Raw genomic sequence first — 24,351 nt, forward strand, 5'->3', positions numbered from 1 at the left:
GATGGTTAATGATCTGTCACCATTTCCATTATAACCATAATGGTTGAAGAGTTTTAATTTTGGGTGTTTCAGCTATCTCCTATTAAAAATTGGCAAATAGTTTCTAACCACAAAATTAGTTTTTGAAAATATATTAGGTTGAATATTAAATGGGCATTGGCCTTTACTTTTCCTATTTCCATTTTTTAGAACAGTCTGGGCATCTTTCCACACCCTGCTCCTAAGACACTGACATTTGCTTTTTGTTAAAAGTGAATAGGGCTGGTACATTTTTAAGTCATCCTTCTAGTTCTTGCCTAAAACTCCAAAATATTTTACATCTTTGAGTTCAGTAGCATCCCACTTTCTGGTGAGCCTCCATAGAAAAATGTATGTCAGCAAGGCCCACTGGCAATAGCTCCTTTAGATCGGAAGCTTAGTAATTCATAAGAGTTATAGAAACAGATTGGTTTTTAAAATAATTCAACCACCTTTTATTGCTCTTGGTCCCAGTCTGCATATATCCTTTTTTTTTTTAAAGACATGGAGGAACTTTATATTTTTTTAATGTTCATTTATTTTTGAGAGAGTGGGAGAGGGGCAGAGAGAGAGAGGAAGACACAGAATGTGAAGCAGGCTTCAGGCTCCGAGCTGTCAGCGCAGAGCCCAACACAGGGCTCATACTCACGGACCATGAGATCGTGAGATCATGACGTGAGCCTAAGTCAGATGCTTAACCTACTGAGCCACCCAGGCGCCCTTGCATATATCCTTTTAAACTGAAATTGTGATCATCTTTCTTAAGAATATAAGTACTTACAGTCTATTACCTCAATTATTATTAAAAAAAAAAAAATAAGGCTCAAACTAATACTATCCCTGAATGCAGAACTTATCATCAAAGACAAAAAAAAAAAAAAAAAAAATCATTGACAAATAAAAGACAAATATATGGCCAGATAAAAGATATTTGTTGCTTGGTCACCTTGAATGGGAGACATAACCAGGTATGTTTTGAGTTTTGTCTTTTATTGTTTTCCTCCAGTTATTTTTTTAAGGGTTAATATTATAACACCAAGCCAACTTCTACCTTTGTTTTATTTTAACATCTACAAGTTTATTTTTTTTTTTTCTAATTTTTTTTAACGTTTATTTATTTTTGAGACAGAGAGAGACAGAGCATGAACGGGGGAGGGTCAGAGAGAGGGAGACACAGAATCTGAAACAGGCTCCAGGCTCTGAGCTGTCAGCACAGAGCCTGACGCGGGGCTCGAACTCACGGATCGTGAGATCATGACCTGAGCCGAAGTCGGCCGCTCAACCGACTGAGCCACCCAGGCGCCCCTACATCTACAAGTTTAAAAAGAAAGTTTTGAAATCACCTCCCATAAGTTTGTTTTCACAGAATTTAAGCATCCAGCATGTAGCATCATGATGTCCTTCCTCAGGGTAGCTAGTCAATAAATGCTTGTTTTATTAATGTCTGCTACGTTGGTGGTGGGCACTGTTAATACAAAGACAAGTTAGTCCTAGACCCTGCTTTTGATGAGTTCATAGTCCGTTGGTGTCTTTGAAGTTAATTTCAGTGATCTATTCAACATATTGAATTTGTGATTCAGTATGTTGAGTTTATGGGGTAGCAGAAGATGATAAAATGTGTTTGTAGTGCTCTCAGGACACATAATTACAAGGGCTTGATATTTTGATATAGCTATACCTGTTCCCTGCCATGACTGTTCTCTACTGTTCCATTTTATAATTTTTTCATTTATGTATTACTGTGCTAGGTCTTCTGGGAACTGGCTTCCAACTGTTTGGCTATGAAGAAAAACTTCAGTCCAATCCTTTACAGCACCTCTTTGAAGTAAGTTGTCAAGAAACAATAGTAGCAAATGCTTCAATTTATTTTTTTCAGAGTACTTTGCAGCTTGGATTAATTTTTAATCCCAGAGGTTTTTAAAAATGTTCATAAAAACAAGGAATTATAGCAATGTGGCTTTTATTTTACTAGGGAGTTCGTTTCATTTTCTTGTCCAAGTGTTTATTTAGGTTTTAGTTGATTTGGGACAGTATTTTTCTAGGTATAGAGTCATCTTAGAATAAACACATGGGATAACAGATTCAACGCAAATTTCTTAATTTTTTGTCAGTTGCTTTATAACTGCAGCTTTCTTCATGGCAATAACTATAATTCATTTAGAATCGAAAAACATAAGTATATACTTTTTTAATCTTATTCTAGTGTGGGGGAAGATACCTGTGTTTCTCTGAATTTGTGTGTGCTTTTTTTAAATTTCTGTCTTTTAGCTCCTTTTCCTGGCTTTTGCCCAGCGTGAACTCCTTCCTATTCTGCTTCATATAGTCCCTTGGGTACTTTGATTCACTGTCCTCAGTTTTTCTTCGAGTTCATTAATAAAGCTCTTCCTGCCCAATTAATCTCCAGGAGATGTGTTTCCTTTTCATTGCCCTAATTGTTCTCTTTTCTGTTTCTGGGCCTTACAAGAATAAACACCAATGACAGCAGCCGTGTTGGTGACGTACTGGGGATCAGACTAAAGATGTTATTACACCTGTGCATAAGAAAGAGCACTTACCAAAATAATGCTTTACTTCCCTAGCAAAAGCCACTGAGAATGCTTCATAATTTTCCTTTCTGTTAAATAATTTTTCTCCTGCAGCTTTGTAGTTAAATTTAACAAAAATTACATTGTAATTCTTGAAGAGTTTTAATGGTTTGTAATTTTCTCCTGAGTCCCTGCATGCACTGCACTTTAAATGCCTACATTTTTATTTATAATATTAAACAAAAGATTTTTTTCTGTTTTCCATTGAGTTTTATTGATAGGCAAGAGTTTAAAAATTAATGATTCTTTATGGTCGTCTGTAAATAAAGCATGCCACCTTAGTGCCTAGAATTTTTATTGTATTATTTTTTAAAACTTTGAGTAATGGCAAGTATTGTTTTACCACAGGCTTAGTGAACCTTTCATCAGATCCAGGCCCACAGAGACAACCCATTGGACAGAAAATAAAAATACTTGCTTGAAGACCTTGTGTCTGTCATTGAGAGAACATTTTTAAGGATGTAGAGTACAACTTCATATGAGAGTTACTATTCTCATCTTTCTCCCACCCCACCTCAAACGTTTTATTTAACCCTGAAAATAGTTAAGTCTTTGTCATTCATAGTATTTTAAATATTTTTAGTAAAGTCTGTTCTCAAACCTGATAGAAACTTAAATGTATGTTTCTTTCTATGCAGTTTATCACAAATTTCCAGGCTTTTGAGACTCATAAAAAGTTGGAGATTATACACCTATATTAGAGGTTGTTGATTGATGGATGCACATAAAGAAGGAAGAAGGGCAGGAGGTACTTCTGTGAATAACTAAAAACTCAAGGAACAGTGGTGTTGCTTTCATTAAGTGTTCTTTTGCCTAAAAGCTTCGTAGAGAAGCAGCATTTATAGACAAAAGAGCAAGTCAAATACACCCACGTTGCTGTTTGTAATAAAAGAAATCCATTAGGGTACTAACTGGCTGTTTCTTCCTTTGCAGGACAGAAAAAAAATGCAGAGCCTAAAGTGGCAGCCTCCAGGTTATTTTATCTTTGGGCTAATTTTTGCTAGCCCAATTTCATTTTAAAATGATAGCCATCATTGCAGATTATTTTCAACAAAAACTTTGAGCATAAGTGAGGAATTTTTTCCTTTTTTTTTTGAGCTTTAGGCAAATATTAATAAATGATTTTATACTGTTCCAAAAGAAAACCTGGACTTTGGCTGGACCCCCTGGTTTTTTTCCTTGTCAGATTATAGTTGTAACCACTTTCAGAAGGACCATGTCTTCTCGATCTTTTATCGCCAGCCCCAGGCACCATGCCTGCAGTTACATTTTGTATGAATTTGATCTTGTAGGGGTTTTTTTTTTTGGTCCCTTTCTTCCATTTAAGTTGGAGAATATCAGACCTATTATATAGTTCCAAGGAAGAGCTATTATAGGATACACTCGTACCATTTCTCAAAATTGACTTCCTCATGCAGTTACTGATGCAAAACCCGAGGGCCAGATGCAGGGCTCCAGCACAGGCAGTCTGACTCCCAGGTGCTCATGCACTGCCCTGTCCTCCACTGGCATGACAGAATGCCCTTCTGGCCATTCACTTCCATCGGTTGTAATTACTTACATACCATTTTCCTTTCTTTCATCCTCAAATTGCTGTACCAGGAACACAATTAGTAGTTTAGTTTTCTCAGTTTCAGCCTTCCAGCATATCTGTTTTGAATTTGGCTTCAGCCATCCAGTGGCAGTTTGTGGCCTGCCTCCTGCTGAATGGCGTCATGATCAGTATCCCCCAGTTTCAGTTTCTCAGTTTTTGTGTATAGAAATTATAGGATAGTTTTAGCATTTCTTTTCTGTGATGAAAATATTTATCATTTACAATCAGTTCTGTCTTGCGTTCCCATTTTTGTGCTTTGCTTCATTACTTGTTTTTCTGTGTACCTGTAGTCCTTCTTTTCCCATGATGTCTGGCTGTTGTGTGTGGACATGGGACTTTTGTTGATCATCATTTAAAACCATTTATTAGTTGTTCTGATTTGTCATGAAACGGGGAACTGGTTTTGTAATAGTTCATACCTCCCCCTAAATTAGCTAATGAGTTAAATAACTAATATATTTGCTATTTAGAATTCACATTATTGGTTCAAAGAAAACATTTAAATTAAGTTTTGTGACATGTATAAAAAAGCCTTTCTGCTTCTATCAAAAAGTAATTCATTATGGTAAAAAGTGTTAAATCTAAATCATGAGTATATGGGTGTCTCATTTACTTTTACCTGTTATAATCTGTTTTTTAATGTTTATTTATTTAGAGAGAGCACAAGCAGGGGAGGGGCAGAAAGAGCAAGAGAGAGAGAGAGAAAGAATTCCAAGCAGTCCCCACGCTGCAGCGCAGAGCCTGATTCGGAGCCTGAACCCACCAACCGTGAGATCGTGACCTAAGCTGAAATCAAGCACCTAAGTCAGGTGCTTAACCAACTCAGCCACCCAGGCGCCCCTACTTTTACCTATTTTAGTGATAGTTTTTAAAAGTAATTTCAGGATTTCTCCTAGTTTAAACTACTTGAATGGACCTTGAGAACATCTAACACTGTTTTAGGAATGTATAACCAGCTTTTTTTTTTTTTTTTTTTTTTTTTTTTTTGGCTACAAGTTTTAGAACTTGACTCATTGCATATTGCTTATTAATATCAATTTTTAAATTTTTTTAATGCTTATTTAATGTTGAGAGAGAGAGAGAGAGACAGAGCATGAGCAGGGGAAGGGCAGAGAGAGAGAGGGAGACACAGAATCTGAAGCAGGCTCCAGGCTCCAAGCTGTTGGCACGGAGCCCAAACCCACGAACTGCGAGATCATGACCTGAGCCGAAGTTGGCCGCCTAACCGACTGAGGCACCCAGGTGCCCCTAATATGGATTTTGATTACCATAGAAATGCCTCTGAAATATGAGCAGCCTCTCCTAAGAGATAAATATTATGACAATAATGTATCCATTAGCCCTGTACCCTAACAGTGGCATTTATAAAGGGAACATGATATATTAACATATTAAGTTCATAATTGCCCCAAAAGTATTCATTATTTTTCCCTTACCCTTTCTAAAATGCTTTTAGGTAATTACAGTGATGGGCATTTAATAAAAAAAGACCTGGAAAGTTAGAGGATAATGTATTAGTAGGAAATAGTATATTAGAGGTTTGACCCTGAGTTTCCCTATATTAATAAGAAAAAAAAGTAGAATATAGGGCAAGAGCAAAGCACCAAATTAACGAATGATACTATTTACTTGCTCTCATTTTTTTTTTTAATGTGGAAGAAGTATCTATTCCTCAAGAGACCATGGGGCTTTTTTTGATTGTTGGTTTTTTTTTCTTGTTTGTTTGTTTTGGCTTTAGAGTCTCCAAAAAAGATTTCTTCAACTTAAAAAAGTAATTCAAGTTAAATCAGTTCTAGACATAATGACATATTTGTGCACTTAGAAATGTTTACTTTATAAAGACTTGAATTCAAGAGTTCTTTATTGGTTAGATCACATTACTATTTTCAGAGAAAGTGACTATTATGGTTAATGTGAATTTTACTCATTATAATACTTACATGGAAGAAATAACTCTTAAATTGTAAGCCTAATTAAATCTGAACCCAGTCATATTTTTGAGAGTGGTAAGAGTCATCTCTAGTCATTGTTAAGGGTTTCTCATCTTCCAAATCACAAAGTCCTCCACATTCTTATGTACATCTCAGGATGGGCATGGAGGCCTCTTCTTAGCTTTAATCCACATTGGTCTTGACTGATGTGCCCAGTATCCCAGCCTACATAAATGCCCTGGAGGCACACAGCTCTGCTTGTATGACAAACATAGGAGATCCTAGCTGTGGCCCAGTTCCATAGGTCTAGATATCAGCCTCCCTGTTTGGGACACCACAAATCATTTCCCTCAGAGGGCCTGTTGCCACCCCTAGAGGCTGCCCAGCTTTTGCTATTCCTGGGAATGTTTCTCCATCCCCATTCCCTCCTCAATCTAGACAATTGTCCTTTCTTCTCTCCTGGCAGCTTTTCTGTTTTACCATACTCTTGACCATCTTCCCCAAAGCCGCTAGCCTTTCTTCCCAATGCCTACTCTTCTGGGCGTTACTACAGTGCCTCATTTTCCTCTGAGTGTTCTTAGAACAAGGATGGGAATACTAAGCAAGACCAGAGTGCATATTAATAGCTCAGTGATTATCCCTCCCACCCCATCAAAATGAGCAAAAAACTTTTTCAGCATGAGAAATGTATATCACCATGTGTCTAATATATATAAGAAGTGAATCTTTGTCATCCTTGAATAAAGGTATATCATGGACATTATTATTAACAAAGACCAAAAATAGGCGATTCTAAATACTGAAAGAAGATGAATGGATGAAAAAATGCTATTTATATGCTGCTAATGATATACTAATGAGAAACTTGATAATTACTAAGTTTTTATTTTATTATTAACTGATATATTGATCTTTTAAATTATAATTGTATTGTTTGAGTTTCTTTAATATTCCATTTAACATTAGAAATCTATCTCAGGGCACCTGGGTGGCTCAGTAGGTTAAGCATCCGACTTTGGCTCAGGTCATGATCTCATGGTTTGTGGGTTTGAGCCCCGCGTTGGGCTCTGTGCTGACCGCTCAAAGTCTGGAACCCGCTTCAGATTCTGTGTCTCCTCTTTCTGCCCATCGCCTGCTCATGCTCTGTCTTCTCAAAAATAAATAAACCTTAAAAAAAAACCAAAAGAAATCTATCTCAACCAGCAGTTCTGTAAGGAATTTCTGATCAAGACATGAAACAACATTAAAAATTACCTTCTTTGTTTGAGTTGTAATCATGAATTCATTACATGTTTTTTCTAAAAAAATTAGAACAAAATTAAATGCATTTTAAGATAGAAGACAAATTGTATAGTTAAAAGGGTCTTTAGTGTCTAAGTTATGCTGACCGTTCTTAGTAGTTATTCTCTGTTTTAAGACAGAAATAACCAGGGTTGGGGTTAGAGCCCTGTAAGCAAAGAATTAAATTGTGTCTATGTTGCCAGTGGTATTCTAGAATCAAATTTAAGAGAGTAAGAGAGCATTATATACTTTATTTCTCGTACTTATTTCTTTATATTGGGACAGATCATCTTGAGCTGACTGTAATTATCTGAATCAGTTAAATCAGAAGTAAAATATCCTATGCTTCTTTGGGAATATTAACATCTAGAAATAGTGAAAAGGTTAATATTCCTTTAAGGAAGTCTTAAATGTTTAGTTTATTTCCTCATGGAAATATACCTCACTTTCGTATTTTGGTAACTAAAAGAAAAATTATTTCCATTCTCAAGAACATCCTAAGCCACATTCTTATTATCAAATCCAAGTTTAAAACTTCCTTTTTATTCCTTTTGTGTCTAGATCTAACCTCAAAAGGAGGCTGTGTTCAAAATGCATACTTTCTAAACATAAAAAGTTTGTGGTGACTAAATTAAAAATTGTAATTTCAGAAGTACATAGTATTAAGGTTATTTTGTGAAGGAAAATGCATTTCTTTTCTAAAACGGTGATGAATGTTAATAATTACAGTTTTTTCTTGTTCATTTACAGGCAGATTAAGTGCTAATTAAGGCTCTTCTATGGTTCTGTTTGATAGTGTCAGTTGATTTTCAATAATGTTTGGTTTATAATTACAAATTGCTGAAATGCCAAGATTCTTCAAGTGTTAGGGTTTGGTTTTGTTTATTTTGCTTTAATTATTTCTATTTTAAATTTTAAGAAAGGGAAAAGATTCTGGTAAAGTTTTTTCTAAAAATATTCTTACCAGTAGTTCACATGCATATTAGATTTTTTAAATGTTGTCTATTTGAGTTCAGAGTCCTAGATTTAAAAAAAATTTTTTTTTGAAAATAAGAATATTTTGTATATGTTTGATTATAAATTACATGTGAATGTGCATGTAGTGTGTGTGTATGAGAGAGATATTTTCAATCACAATCATAGAAATATGTATGCCTCAGTTACTATAGGCTGGACAACAGTTTAATTGTCCATGGATATGTCATTCAAAAGTCAAGAAGTTTGGGGCACCTGGCTGGCTCAGTTGGTTAAGCATCATCCAACTTTGGCTCAGGTCATGATCTCACGGTTCATGGGTTTGAGGCCCATGTCAGGTTCTGTGCTGACAACTCAGAACCTGGAGCCTGCTTTGGATTCTGTCCCCCTCTCTCTCTGCTCTTCCCCAGCTCACACTCTGTTTTTCTCTCTCTCTCAAAATAAATAAACACTTAAAAAAACGTCAAAAAGTCTGCAGTTTACTATCTCACCGTGACTCTCTCTGTTTTCCTACACCTTACCAAAATTTTCTTTCTCTGTTTCTGACTTATTCTGGACTTATTTCATAGGAGCACATGGAAATTAATATTTTATGGTATGTGTGTTCAATCTCCCCAAGACCACCGCCAGGTTTAATAACACATTAGAAGGACTCACAGGACTCCATGTATAATTGTGCTAACAGCTATGATTTACTATAGCAAAAGGTTGCAAAACAAAATCAAAGGGAAAGGAATATGCAGTGAAGTCTGTTAGAAATCAGGGCTAAGCTTCCAAGAGTCTTTTCCTGGTGGAGTCACACAGGACACACTTAGTTCCTCCTGCAACAAACTGGGACAACATACATGAAATGTTGTCTACCAGGGAAGCTTATTAGATGCTCCATGCCCAAAGTTTCTATTGGAGTTTGATCATGTAGGCACCCTCTGCTTAGCATGTACTAAAATGCCAAACTCCCAGAAGGAAAGCAAGTAGTTAGCATAAACCATATTGTTTTCATAGTTTAAGCACAGTGAGCTACTCTTATCAGTTAGGCTGGTGGGAACATTTCCCAAATCTGAAGTACCCACATGGCCAGCCAAGTTCCCAGATGCCAGCCAAGGGGTAAGCTTGCAAACCGGACATTTTAAGGATAGCACCTCAGGCCTGCTATATTAATTCTTTTCTGTGCAATGTGCGTTAAAAAGGAAAAAGAAATTAGATAGTTTTAACCTCTCTTTGGAATATTTATTCATTACATTCTGCCATTCCAGTAGTTAACAGAAGCCATCTATGAAAGATGAGATGTTTTTACCTTGATAGATGTTTAATGCCCTGTCCCTTTTGTTGGTAGATCTAGTGGGTCTAAGCCACATTCCAGTTGTCCCAGTGTGTACTCCAGCAATAAAACCACTTTATCTGCCACTGATATTTTGATGATATTACTGTAACAGATGCCTCCTATTTCTTTGGTAATTTGCCAATTTTTACTACTTTATGCTACTTTAATAGGTTTCTGAAAGAAATACGAGGAGAGTAAATGCATCATCCATGTTTCATCCTGGAAGTGAGTTACAACTTAGAAGTAAAATCTTTAGGGGCGCCTGGGTGGCGCAGTCGGTTAAGCGTCCGACTTCAGCCAGGTCACGATCTCGCGGTCCGTGAGTTCGAGCCCCGCGTCGGGCTCTGGGCTGATGGCTCAGAGCCTGGAGCCTGTTTCCGATTCTGTGTCTCCCTCTCTCTCTGCCCCTCCCCCGTTCATGCTCTGTCTCTCTCTGTCGCAAAAATAAATAAACGTTGAAAAAAAAATTAAAAAAAAAAAAGAAGTAAAATCTTTATATTCTATATGGGTAACTTCAGTACTACTTGAGGTGCAGAGTTGATATTTTTATTGTCATTTATTAACCTTGCATTTTGGAGACCAGAAAATTATTAAACTGTGATCACAGGATCATAGAAATGGGAGGCCATCCAATAAGCCATCCAATTCCACTCCTGTCATTGGGTGGGGGCAGAAGTAAACCAGCCAAGACAGGTGGTGCAAAAACATTCCAGAAGTGAGTGGTCCACACAGTTCTCAGGAGCCCAGGTTCGAGTGTAAGTAAACTAACTGTCCAGAGGTCTTCCTAGATAAGCTATGTTATGGGTCTTTTGGAGGTTTAGAGAACTATTTTAAAAGTCTTTCTTAAAACAACTGCTGAATCTTCCTTTGGCTTTTTCTTAGCCAGATTGAACCATTCTACCTCCTTTGACCTTTTCTCAGAAAAGTTGCGGCCATAATAATTTGCCCTTTTATTAAAAAAAAGAGGGAATGCTAGCTTAATCCAATCCAGGCACTCTTTTTTTTTTTTTTTTTAATTTTTTAATGTTTGTTTATTTTTGAGAGAGAGTCAGTATGAGCAGGGAAGGGACAGGGAGAGAGGGAGACACACAATCTGAAGAAGGCTCCAGGCCCCGAGCTATCAGCACAGAGCCTGAAGTAGGGCTCAAACTCACAAACTTGGGAGATCATGACCTGAGCCAAAGTTGGACGTTCAGCCAACTGAGCCACCCAGGCGCCCCCTAACCCAGGCACTCTTAACCCAAGAGTCTGTGAACTTGGAAGGGAGGGGAAAATTACACATTTTATTTTCCCTAACCTCTATCAGAAATTTAGTATTTTCTTCCATTACTACATCACAACCTTAAAAAATGATTGGATAACTTTCAATGTAATTATTTCCTTTATGAGCATATGTGTTTTACTTTATGCATTTAGAAACATTTTGAGAAGGGATTTATAGGGTGCACTAAGGGCCCATGGCAAAAAAAAAAAAAAAGAAAAGAAAAAAAAGATTACACTCTCATGAGGGTAGTTGGCTAACATTTAAATGAAAGTTCTCAGGATTGTGTTTTGTTCCATTGAAGGTAACAGTGACTAATGTACTTCATTTAATATACTGTTATGCTTTTAGGTTTATGTACAAGTTAATAAAGAAGCAGCAGATAATAAAAATGTAGCAAAATCAGCGCATGAGTTCTTTCAGCGATTAGAACTGGGTGACATGCAAGCACTTGAACTGTGGCAGAAATTTCGAGACCTGAGCATAGAAGAATACGTGCGGATTTACAAGGTGCCCACCTACTCTCCTGTGATGGGGTGCTCTTGACTGGGACTACTGAGGAATGAAGTTGCTTCCTCAGCTCATGTTTTAAGACTAGATTTGTCATTCCATTGAAAATTAGGACCCACATATTATTATTTATGCTGAAAGTTGGAGCTTTGAAACAATCCTGTGAAATTCACAAACCAAATATCAGGTGGCACTCTAGTACTCTGTGTCAGTCTGGTTTCTCTTTTCTGTCTTCTGTTCATTCCTTCATTTTATCTTAATTGTTTTTTTCCCCTTTCATTTCTGTAGGCCTGTGTGTGATGCATATAAATTTGTTCATTTAATAAACATTTTAGGGGGTGGGAGAAATACAACAGTGAGTAAAGGAAATAGAAGTACTTCTGTCTGGACTTCACATGCCAGCATGGAGATGGAGAGCAAATTAAAGACAACGGGGATTAAACAAGGACATACACAGTCTGTTAGGTGGTGATGATGCTGTGGAGAACAATGAAGCAGGGGAGGGGAGACGGAGTCTGCGAGTATGTGGAATGAAGAGAGTTTCATTAAAGAAACCCATGTGGCTGGAGTAGGGAAGCAGGATGAAGAGCTGCAGGAGAGGTGGTGGAAGAGGTTGTAGGATGGGGCATGAAGTAGGACATTCTCCAGAGCTGCCCAACCTTGCTTCTTGCTGTGATGGAGATGTTCCATGATGTGCTGCCCAGCAGCATAGCCATTAGCCACCGGTGGCTATCCAGCACTTGAAGCATGAGGAGTGTTCCTGAGAAAGTCAAGTTTTTTATTTTATGTAATTTGAATAGCCGTGTGGGCCCAGTAACTACCATATCAGCACAGTACTATTGTGAGGACTTGCCTGGTGTGGGAAGAGGTAGAAAGTTTGGTAGAGCAGAGGAGTGACTTCATCTAATTCTTACTTTCCCAATCTGGGTGACAGACTGTAGAGCATCCTGTTTTGTCTTAGGATAAGATAATAGGACATTTAAGTAACTTCCTTTCTTTTGTTTCTGAATCCTTTTAGCGTCTAGGAGTACACTTTGATGAATATTCAGGAGAATCATTTTATCGTGAAAAATCTCGAGAAGTCTTAAAATTGCTGGACAGTAAAGGACTCCTGCAGAAAACAATGTATGGTCAGGTTACTGTTCTTTAGTAAAGTTATTTCTTTGGGGAAAAATGATATAGTCTCTCAGTAAGAACAACAGAATGTGGTGTGCAACCTTCCTGGCATTTTTTTTGTAGTGCTTTTTGCTGTTCAAAGTACTTTTCCACATATGGTCTTCTTGCTGCCATGACAAAATCCTGGTCAGGTTGGAAGAAAAGTTGTTAATCTGCTTTTTACATGTGAAGAAACTGAAGCACGGAAAGTACAAATGACTGGCCTAATGTCAGACAAGTTGATGTAACTGGAAAAAAGAAATAAAACTTACATCTTACTTAGCCCTGCCTTTTTAAAAAACCACATCCTGTTCAAAATAGATTTAAGGCATATTATGTAAATAGGTATAATACAAGCGTTTGAAAGAGTAAAATGAGGAAATCAGGAAGCGAGGGCAGAAAAAAATAATACAGAATCAGGGATGATAATGGTATATCATCTAATACACTGCCTTACTTACGGTAGATTTCTAATTTAGCTTTGAGCTTCCTGTCAGCCAGACAAACAGTACCAGTCATAGGAGCCCAGGCATCTGTAATACAGAAGCAAACCAGTTGCTTAGAAGCACCAGTTGTCATAGTACCAAAGAGCTTCTCTTGTCATCTTTACGAGGAAGACATGGAGAACATCAGTAATGTGCATAAGGCAGATTTTTGCATCTCCATCTACAGATTCTAATTTTTGACAAGGCAGGAAAGATAGTAACAAAATTCCATGGTTTATTATTCAAGGGTATTTTCTGGCATGTTAAAAATTAGCCCAATATTAAATGCTATAATTTGAATTAGAAGAATATGATGTTTCACAGTTAAACAGCTGAAATCTCATTTTTCAACTGGATATGCTAAAGACTTTCTAAGTACCTTACCCAGAGCTACAGAGTTTAAAAAGATAGGACAACTAAATATTAATTATAGCATACCCATTCTTAATAAATTCATGGTCCCATTCCTTGTTTTTCTTCATTTGGTTATACTGCTTATTGCTACGTAAGGAATAAAAAATAGCTTCCAGTTTGCCAAAGATAATGTTATAGATATTATACTTTTAAAGGGTCTTACTCTATTTCTTAAGAGTTACCTGTTTGCATTTCTAGAAAAGGAACAGCTATAGTGGATCTTTCTGGAAATGGTGACCCCTCCTCAATTTGTACTGTAATGCGAAGCGATGGGACTTCTCTCTACGCAACCAGGTTTGTATGTAACGGGGGGGTCAGCATCAGAATGTATGTGACTTCATGTGCTTTGTTGTAGGATCAGTGCTAAAACAGTCATTTTATCCTCAAAGCTGTTACCAAATCCTAGTTTCTAAATCTCTTGTTCTCTTCACTTCAAGATGTATTTATTGGGCGTCTATCTATTGCCAGTTATAGTTCCTGGAAAGGTATAACATCATCAGAAAAGTGACTGAAAAAGATTATTTACAGTAAGTTAAACATCATAGGATTTCCACAGCCAATAAATACATTGTTCTACAAACTGAAAACTGAGGTACCTCAACTATAAATATTTTCCTGTTGTACATTGATAGGAAGTATATACTAGAAGGTGGTCATATTGGCTCAGTGGCATCCTCTGTAAAGATTCATCTACCATGCACATGAGTAGCAGTCCTCATGTAAAACAGGGTAAGGGAGAAGTAGGCCATGTTGCCTTTTTTTTTCTTTTTCCCCTTCCAACTGTCTGCATGACTGACTCCTGTGGAAAGGAACAGTCTAGTCTCTGTTAATCAGTAAGAACTGGAACTTACATCTTATCAAGCACATTTATATCTGGGACAAAGCCAATAGGAAGGAGAAGATAGGACCATAAAAAAGGCACACAAGCAAACATGGCCATACTGAAACACTTTTGGCAAAAGGCTCTAGTGTCTTCCAGGCTAGAGTTTTATATTGGATCATAAACCCACTTTTATAGTATAATTAAAGTATTGATATTTATTGTTGTTGTTAACTACCATCATTTGTTCCAAACAGCTTTAAACAACCATCTGATTCTCTTACTCTCCGTTAGAAAATTGATCTCTTTACTTTCTATTACTTTTTGGCATTTCCCTTTATCATTTCCATGTAATTATAGTGAGGAGGTGAGAAGAACCTGTGTATCTAAGAGGTACATTTCTTTTTCTAGATTAAAAACAATAATAGAAAAAATATTTTGTGTCAGCCAATAATTGCTGGACAGATTAAATAAAGAAACCTTGAGCAGGGGCGCCTGGGTGGCTCAGTCGGTTAAGCGTCCAACTTCAGCTCAGGTTATGATCTCACGGTTCGTGGGTTTGAGCCCCGTGTCAGGCTCTGTGCTGACAGCTCAGGGCCGGGAGCCTGCTTCAGATTCTATGACTCCCTTTCTCTCTGCCCCTCCCTCATTTGCACTCTGTCTCTCTCTCAAAAATAGATAAAACATTTTTTAAAAAAGTGTCCGCCCAGAATAGAGGTTCCATGTCATTTTAGTGGTCCTGATTTGGTTATTTTTCTTGGGCTGTCATTCATTAGGTCTAGATTTTTCTGTATATTTACCTTAATACCTATATGTTTCTCTTTGAGACAATAATTGTGTTTTTTGCCATTTGCCAAAATGTTTAGTGTTTCACCTTGCTCGAACTTTGTTTCTGCCCTTTCAGTGGGTTCTTATAGAATACATCAATACATGTGGATGTGAATTAGAAGAGTAGTTATAACAGACAGAAGTGCGGGAGAATACTGGCAAGAGCACAGGGTGAGGCTGGGGACCTTCTTTGGGCTGGGTCCCTACTTTGAAATGAGAGGCCTGAACTAAATGATCTGGCATTCTTCCTGCTTTCAAATTCAGGTTTCACAGACTCAGCCTAGAGCTTTTCTTTATATTCTTCTTTTTTATTATTTCATTGGATCAAAAGGCTTCTCTTTTGTCCTTGTGTCAAACCAAAAATATAGTGGGGGTATATATTTGTGACTTCATCTGGGGGATAATCTTCTATACTCGTGTTTCACAACCTTTGTTTTTTTGTTTTTGTTTTTCCATTATAATCCCTCTCAGGAGCCTTTTTAGCCTGTTTTTCCTGCTTGCCCACCTCAGGAAATGTTTGATATCACAGATCTCCTGTGCATCTGTATGTGTTGTGTGCACATATGTGCTTTATACATAAAAAGAATAAGATTCTGTTGTCCCTCAGGAGCCAGTTTTTGCCTCCATTGTGAATGCATGCTCTATGTTCTATTAGGATTAGGAGATGGGCACTAATGATGTTTTGATGCTTTCCATGATTTCAAAAGATCTAGGACCTTTTAAAATCTTCCCAGTGTCATATATTGTTAACTAAAAATAGCTTTGATTTTCAATTTCAATATTTTCATAATTTTGACTTGAAATTTCACTGTTAATGGTTTGGTTTTCATTATTTCATACTAGATGCAAACTGAGTTTTTTATACTTAGAGAAAGGAGAGTTGAGTTTTTGTCAAAGGACTTTCTGGTCTTGTACAGTGTTTTAGAAGGTATTGCTTATCACTGATTCAAAACTTTTGAAAGTCCTTGTAATAGGAGAGTAGCTAAAAGATATCTGTTAAGTTACCACATCACCTGTGTTTTAAATATGTTCTTTAAGAAGGTATACTGCCGAAAAGTGACACTCAGGTGATTGTTCCCAGTACAGGCTTGATGAACAAATCATAAAACATTTACCTACAGACACTTTGCCTGGAGCTGCTTTAGTACTACTGCTTTTCCCAGAGCTTATATTTACTTATTTTGTTGTTGTTTTTTTAATCTTTCCACTGTACTTTTATTATTGTTGCTTTTCCCAAAGCTATTTTTGTTATTATTACTTTATATGAAAGTATGGTACTGGGATTATATAATCATAAGCAGTATACCCTAGACTGTGGAGTAATAGGAGTTCTTAATTAGAAAAACCTCATTACTATTAAATACGTAAAGCAAATTTTTACCCAGATCTGCCTAGTAACTCTTAATTTATGGCCATATTTTTCAGAGATCTTGCAGCTGCTATAGATCGAATGGACAAGTATAATTTTGATACAATGATTTATGTGGTAAGTAATCACAATAAAGAACAAAAGATTATGATCTTTACCTCATGAAAACTGCAAAGAAAGAAGTTAATTGCCATGTTGAAAAACTATGGAAAAATAATCTTGTCAAAATATAGAAGAAATTCAATGTTAGGCTTATTTAAAAAAAATTTTTTTATGTTTATTCATTTTTAAGAGACAGAGACAGAGCACAAGCAGGGGTGGGGCAGAGAGAGAGGGGGACACAGAATCTGAAGCAGGCTCCAGGCTCTGAGCTGTCAGCACAGAGCCCGACGTGGGGCTCCAACTCGCGAACTGCGAGATCATCGTAAAAAAAAAAAAAAAATACCCAATTCAGGAAAATAGTTATGTGAAATGAGTATGTGCAGGTTACCATAATGTACTTTTTAAAAAATAACTATTTTAGGGGTGCCTGGGTGGCTTGGTCGGTTAAGCGTCCGACTTCGGCTCAGGTCATGATCTCATGGTGCGTGAGTTCGAGCCCCACGTCGGGCTCTGTGCTGACAGCTCAGAGCCTGGAGCCTGTTTTGGATTCTGTGTCTCCCTCTCTCCCTGCCCCTCCCCTGTTCATGCTCTGTCTCTGTCTCAAAAATAATTAAAACGTTACAAAAAAAAAATTTTTTTTAAATAAATAAAAATAACTATTTTAATAATTTAAGACAAGTTTTAAAATAGTACAGTTTCCATGGACCCTTCACCCAGCCTTCCCCAAAGAAAATATCTTAATATAACCATGGTATTTTATCTATACCAGGAAACTGACATGGTAAAGACCTTAGTTAAAACATGTACTTGCATGTGGGCCTAAATATATTGGGGGGAGGGGAGAGATCACATAACCATCACAACATTCAGAATAAAGAACTGTTCCATCATGAAGCAAACTCCATCTTGGGAACCACTTAATAACCCCCCCTTCCCCCTGACCCTAATCCTTGGCAATCATTGCTCTGTTCTCTATCACTACAGTTTTGTCACTTTGGAAAGGTTATATAAGTGGAATCACAGTAGGTAACCTTTTGAGATTGGCTTTTTTCACTCAGCAATAATGAATGCCCTTGAGATCCACCCAAGCTGTTGTGTGCATCCAATAGTTTGTTCCTCTTATTGCTGAGGGTTATTCTGGTCTTTTCTTCCCTTTCCTTCCTCTCCATGTGCAACCTCCCTTTCCCCTAAGAAAAAAAAAGTTGCCATTATATACCTTATTAGAACTTACCTTTTTCCTTCTTGGAGATAAAGGTTATGATAGCTGAAAGAGAAGGAATTTAAATAGAATATTCAAGAGATTAAAGTTCGTATTTCCTCCTGACTCGTGGAGTGCTACAGCTCTTATTATCTTGTAGAACACTCAGCTTAGATGTTCTTCTACTGGCATCCTCTCTGTGTGCTTATTTAAAATACATCAATTGACAATGACTCTGGTCTGTCAAAACTCAAATATTTTGATTTATGTCCAACCTGTTTTTGTAGGTTAACTTGTCACTGTTGTTTTAAATACTTTTTTTTCCCCAAGACAGATAAAGGGCAAAAAAAGCATTTTCAGCAAGTGTTCCAAATGCTGCAGATCATGGGATATGACTGGGCAGAAAGGTAATGTCAGCACAGTTCTTAACTGCCTGCTTAGGATCATTAAAGGTTTGTTAGGTCAGCCAAGTCCCAAAATATACCAGGTTGTTGAAAATTGTTATTCAAACTTCATTTCTTTGTTGCAACATATTTGCAAAGCAGATTTGTTTTTTACATTAATTTAATGTCTTTATTTCTAACTTACATTTAATATATGTGTCTTTAGTAGACATCTGTTCTCAGTGGCTTGATGTCCAAAATTCGTAATCCCTCCTTTTATTTCACAAAGGCAACTAGTAATTTAATCACATGCTAGTGATTAACTGTACAATGAAGCTGTGTGTTTAACATCTTTTGTGGCATATAACAAATCACATCACATTTTAATTTGTTAATTTTGAAAAGCCCCTCTGTGAGAGTTAAAGTTCAGACTACTCTCTGAAAGGGTATTGTTACACACTTTGATCATCAGTTCTTTTCTCCTTCATTTCAGGTGCCAGCACGTGCCCTTTGGAGTGGTGCAGGGAATGAAGACTCGAAGAGGAGAGGTTACCTTTCTGGAAGATGTTCTAAATGAGATTCGATCAAGGATGCTACAGAACATGGCTTCTATTAAGAGTGAATTCACTTTATTGTTACAGTCACAACTTACATGCCACTTTTATGTTCTTTGGACTTCTGTGCAGTGTGATTTGTTATGACTGTCCCTCTCTTAATTTTCATTAACCTTGTCAAAAATAGCTTGCACTAATTAGAGGTGCCAGAGGTTTTAGACTTGCTGCTTGGTGTCATTCAGTTCAGTAATCTGCACTGATACAACACTAGGCCTCTTTCATGGACAGCTTCAGCATTGTCATTCCAGTGTTGGAGTGCTTATGTGAAATTCCTATGTATGTAATAGGAAACAGGTCACAAGTCCTGGTGGCTTTGTTTAGCCTTGGAAAAGTAAGTACCAGCTTTATCTAATGTCTCACAAGGGATATTCATGAGAAAAACGAATTCATGTTTCTTTCCCTTTAATGTAGGCAGGGGAACATCTTTATCCAAGGTCAATTAGCCCAAATTAGGGAAGTAAACTGCCCACTCTGAACCTGTTTGTTCTTGCTGGCAGCGTATGTTTTTGGCAGATTTTATCTCCTTCAATCTCTGATTCTGAATGGTTTCATGTAGGTTAAAGATAGCTGCCTTTGTCTGTTTCAGCTACCAAAGAAGTGGAGAACCCACAGGAGACTGCAGAGAGGGTCGGGCTTGCAGCACTCATTATTCAGGTCTGATAAGACTGCATCCTGTGAGACCCTTTTGTTTGGTACCAGAACAAATCCCAGCACTAAAGGTTTACTCTTGTCATTTTAGGACTTCAAAGGTGTGCTCTTGTCTGACTATCAGTTCAGCTGGGATCGTATTTTCCAGAGTCGTGGGGACACAGGCGTCTTCCTGCAGTACACGCATGCTCGCCTCCACAGGTGAGGGGAGTCTGCGGGGATGCATGAGCCGCTCTGTCCTTCCCAGGGTGAGGCTTGGTTGATGTGCTCCTAAGATCAAAGTCATATTTGCTGGGCTTCTCAGACATCTGTTCAAAACTAGTTAGAAGTACAGTGGACCACCTGTTAGGTTTGTTTTTTTTTTTTGGGGGGGGGGGTTAAAATATTTATTGAGCACCTATAAAGAAGTGCTTTTGTATGTTACCTTATTCTGTACTCAAAATAACCCTGCCAAAGAATATACTCCCTTTTTCCGAGGGAAGTAACAGATTTAGGAAAGATTAAAGAAAGCATCATGATAAACTTCAATTAGGTGTCCTTGGATGACTTGTTTAATCCGTTGTTTTTAAACTTTTGATAACAGTTTGGAAGAGACTTTTGGATGTGGTTATCTAAATGATTTCAACACTGCTTGTTTACAAGAACCACAGTCTGTTTCCATTCTTCAGCATCTTCTCAGGTATGGGTTTTCTAGTATTTATCTAGTCTTCATCTGCCTAGTGAAATGACTGTTGGGGGTTTGCTGACCACTGGAGTGAATAAGTCAGTAACTAGCTCTTACCCCGTCCCCCTGCCACCAGACAGCAAGCGCTTTTCCTGGAGGTATGACCAAAAAGCAATTTATCTGCCCTTTGAGGGCAGACAGAGGACATAGTCAAGGTCAATCCTTGGCACTTAAAAATATTATCACTGCTGAATCGGCACAGGTGCCTAACATCTTCTGGGTCATGGTATGAGAATAGAAAGCCTAGTAAAGCATAAATTTTTAGTTTTGGAAAAGCTCATCTTCTCCTCACCCTCTTCAATAAGTGACGGGGAATCTCTGCCTTTGTACAGCTTCCATGAGACCATAATCCTTCATTTGCTACATGGTTTTAATTCACAGTCTCAGATGAATATCTACTTGATGCCCCTACACTGGGCAAGAGACCATACCTTTGAGCTCTTTCAAGCTTTGTTGGTAAAGCCAGACTTGTCAGGAGATACTAGTCTCTGGAAAGGGATGTGGGTAGTTAACAAGGCAGTTTTCTCTAATTGCCACATAGTGGTCAATGACTCTTTCCTGGGATCAGGAGTCAGTTTTCTCACATTTGGCTAATCTGGTAGGAAAAATAAGCCAACCTGGTTTCCTTGGCATTGAGGGTAGACTCTGTTTGTTAGTTCCTAGATTATGTTCCTAAACATGGCTGGAGGCTTTTTACATTCACTTTAACAGCCATGATTTGAGTCCTTGTTCCGGGCTAGGCCTAAGGGATATCAAGATGACTTAGAAAGTACCTGCCATCAAGGAATTCGTAAGAAAGAAAACTGCGCCTTTACCTTCAAATGCATCCAAGGTCCTTTTTCACATATACCTTCTACTCTTAATGATTTCAAGTCAGCCTTACATCCAAGATCTTAACAGCTTAGTGTAATACGTGCCCAGTCTTCCTCTGCCAACTGCTGCTGTCATGTTTCTTTTAGGTTCGACGAAGTGCTTTATAGATCATCTCAGGACCTTCAACCCAGGCACATTGTCAGTTACCTTCTAACTCTAAGGTACCTATAACCTTGCTGTTTTCAGGTATTAAAGACCTCTGAGACCTGATCTGAAAAAGGACCTTTCTTCTAAAGTCTTCCTATAAACAAACCCCTGGCCTAAAAAATGAGGTACTTTAAGTTATAGGAATTCTTGCTTCATTTTTGCAAATCAGCAATTAATATTCATTTATTCATTCAGTGATATAAGGTACAGTCATTGAGTCTTTTTAACAGGAACTAACAGCTTTGTCACGGGTGGTTACATAACAGTACATGTGTGTTAAGATAGAGCGAACATAAGAGACCATGTTAGGGCACTCAGCCCAGCCTTGATGGATCAGAGAGGGCTTTTTGGAGGAGAGGAGTTGATATTAATCAGGAGAAACAAAGTCGCAGAAAAGGAAGAAAAAGCCCAGAGTTGAACAAGAAGATGATACTGAAGGAACTACAAGCATAGTCCTGCGAGGGGTGAGAAATGAGTGTGTACACACCTTTTTTTGCACGTATTAGGGCATTTCAGCTTATTTTCAGGGCAGTGGAGTCCATAAAAAGATTTTAAGCATAGAAAAATTAGCCAGCCAGAGAATAGAGAATGAACTGGAAGGCAGATCAGTAACACTTGAATAGAAATTTCATAGTAGCTGTTTCAGAATTCTGAATAGAAGTTGAGTATCTTCTAGAGCAACAGCTGTTATCTTTCTATAAATCTATTTAAGAAAGGAAATACTTGCTTTTACTCAAGATTTACTGAAATCAGATTTATTGGGGTTTTCTTGATTATCCTTTCTACCTGCCTTCCCCAGATTTAAATAAAAATTTTTTCCCCTTTAAATTCTACATAGTCATAGAGAAATAAAGAAGCCAGAAAGTCTTATTAAATGTCAGTTAAGGGGCACCCGGGTGGCTCAGTCAATTGATTGTCCACCTTCAGCTCAGGTCTTGATCTCGTGGTTCAGTTCATGAGTTCGAGACCCACATTGGGCTCTCTGCTGTTAGGCTGTCAGCATAGAGCCCACTTTGGATCCTCTGTCGCCCTCTCTCTGCCCCTCCCCTGCTTGCACTCTCCCCAAAATAAATAAATATGTATTTTTTTTTAAGTCAGTTCATCATTGAAACAATGTCATAAGCATCATTTCTCTGGCACATTGTTGTATTTGCTGCTATACCCGAACAGAAAAGATGCTTTAAAGAGTGGCCCATGTTTGTGCGGTGTTTGTATTTGATAGCTAGTCTCTACCCCACCTCCTCACCATACAGAGGGGGAAGTCCAGGCCACATTATACCTTTCATCCTAAAGATGCCTAAATGAGAAAAAACTAATTAGAAAGGAATCCCCTATCTTTATAAAACACTGAAATCACCACCTTAAGAACTTAAGGTATTAGGACCAAAATCTAAAGCTTTAGTTTAATGTGTTTTACTTTTCTTATTACAGAAATGCAATGATTCAAGTCTCAGCTTTCCAATGTTGGATACATCTTTTAATGGAGCTAGGCTTTGATTTCTTTAAGTTGAGGCAATAAAATACCAAGCTTGCATGTTACAACAGGAAATGACTTCTGGTCTTCATTTCTCTCTTCCCGTTTCAGTCATCTTGCAGGTATGGCACACAAGACACTGCATATAAAAGACAGTCCTCCTGAAGTGGCTGGGGTACGTTAAGTGTTTTCTGTGTTATCTTTAGCATCCTCAGGTTACTATTACTGAGTCTTTCTTGTAAATGTTTCTAAAATAGCATCTCATTTAACTGCAGTAGTATACTATAGTATACTTATAGTATAGACTCAGGTGGTACTTAGAATTGGGCTATAACAATCAGTGTTTTCAGATTTTCCAACACACTGGACTTTGAAACACATTTTCCTAAGAGTGAGGAGTTCCCCGTATCTGAAGCTGGGCTGTATAATGATAGTGTCACTCCCACTCCCCAACTCTTGGGGTACCAGTCATACTATAAATTACAGGATGCTAAATTTGTTTTTCCTTACTGACAGCAAATCTTAGGGCACCCTGAGATACTGTTCCTACTTTAAATTAGAAGAAAATTAAAATTACTCTTAAAGATACTCTTCTTTACTCATGTATTGTTAGCCTGTTGTTGAACATTAATCATCCTTTGTTTTATTTTATAGGCCAGACTTCATCTTTTCAGAGCTGTGCGTTCTGTGCTAGCCAATGGAATGAAACTTCTTGGAATAACACCTGTATGTAGGATGTAATTTCTAATTAAAATAGCAGCTTTTTAATTAATGAATTCTAGTTCTCTATTCTTATATGCTTTGTTTAGAATTTAAACTGTTCTGTATCAGAATCTATATTTTATTAAGCCTAAGTGATTCATCAACTTATTAAATCTTTATCTTAAAAAATCATCTGAGTTCCCTCATGGTCCATAAGTACTAAACAGAGTTTTGTAAAACTAACTCAAATCTTCTAAAATTCACTGCGGTCTAATGGGGATAAAGGATTAAACTCCAGCTTGAGGTTTTTTACAGTGTCATTCTTCCAGAAACTGTTCTCATAACTGAGATTACCTAATGTTCACATCAGATAAAACTGATGAAAACATTTCAATTTTCTTATAATAATGGCTAGTTCTGAATCAACTTAGGGACACCAAAATTAAGCTTTTTTGCTAATACAGATGAGAACCACTCCCAGAGAACAGATCTTGTGCTTATCTTTCGTTAATCTGTACGGGTAGGTAATTCTTATTATGTGAACTTGGGAACTGAACACATTTAAATAACAAGGAATTACTTACAGGTATGGTACCAGGATCTTTTTGTAAAAATTAGTCCATTAGTTAAACCATAATTTGAAATGGAGTTTCTTCAACTTTTTTTTTTTTTTAATGTTTATTTTTGAGAGAGAGAGAGACGAAGTGTGAGTGGAAGAGGGGCAGAGAGAGAGGGAGACAGAATCCTAAGCAGGCTCCAGGCTCTGAACTGCCAGCACAGAGCCAGACCTGGGGCTCAAACCCACGGACCGTGAGATCATGACCTGAGCTGAAGTCGGATGCTTGATTAACCGACTGAGCCACCCAGGTGCCCCTGAAATGGAGTTTCTTACACCGTTTCTTTCATGTACCTGCATATCAACCAAGGATATTTTGCATG

General features: G+C 37.5%; 1 protein-coding gene across 3 annotated transcripts in view; it reads left to right on the top strand.

The window, feature by feature from the left end:
* RARS2 (arginyl-tRNA synthetase 2, mitochondrial) overlaps positions 1–24,127 on the top strand; it is a 68,952-nt gene extending 44,825 nt beyond the window's left edge. For 2 of the 3 annotated variants that reach the window (XM_047101938.1, XM_047101937.1), the window contains 13 exons: positions 1,767–1,843; positions 11,318–11,476; positions 12,495–12,601; positions 13,729–13,824; positions 16,604–16,664; positions 18,178–18,254; positions 18,724–18,848; positions 19,431–19,498; positions 19,584–19,693; positions 20,076–20,171; positions 21,176–21,250; positions 22,822–22,885; positions 23,365–24,127. In XM_047101938.1, coding sequence (XP_046957894.1) covers positions 1,767–1,843; positions 11,318–11,476; positions 12,495–12,601; positions 13,729–13,824; positions 16,604–16,664; positions 18,178–18,254; positions 18,724–18,848; positions 19,431–19,498; positions 19,584–19,693; positions 20,076–20,171; positions 21,176–21,250; positions 22,822–22,885; positions 23,365–23,451 — 1,202 coding nt within the window. In that variant the 3' untranslated portion in view covers positions 23,452–24,127. Of the gene's footprint in view, positions 1–1,766; positions 1,844–11,317; positions 11,477–12,494; positions 12,602–13,728; positions 13,825–16,603; positions 16,665–18,177; positions 18,255–18,723; positions 18,849–19,430; positions 19,499–19,583; positions 19,694–20,075; positions 20,172–21,175; positions 21,251–22,821; positions 22,886–23,364 lie in introns of those variants that run through there. The other variant, XM_047101939.1, reaches the window with a different exon arrangement.
* Positions 24,128–24,351: the final 224 nt, after the last annotated feature.

This window comes from Lynx rufus, unplaced genomic scaffold (assembly GCF_022079265.1).
Source record: "Lynx rufus isolate CCGP_SWC_20201006 ecotype Redwood Valley unplaced genomic scaffold, mLynRuf1.p SCAF_6, whole genome shotgun sequence".
NCBI classification, from domain to species: domain Eukaryota; kingdom Metazoa; phylum Chordata; class Mammalia; order Carnivora; family Felidae; genus Lynx; species Lynx rufus.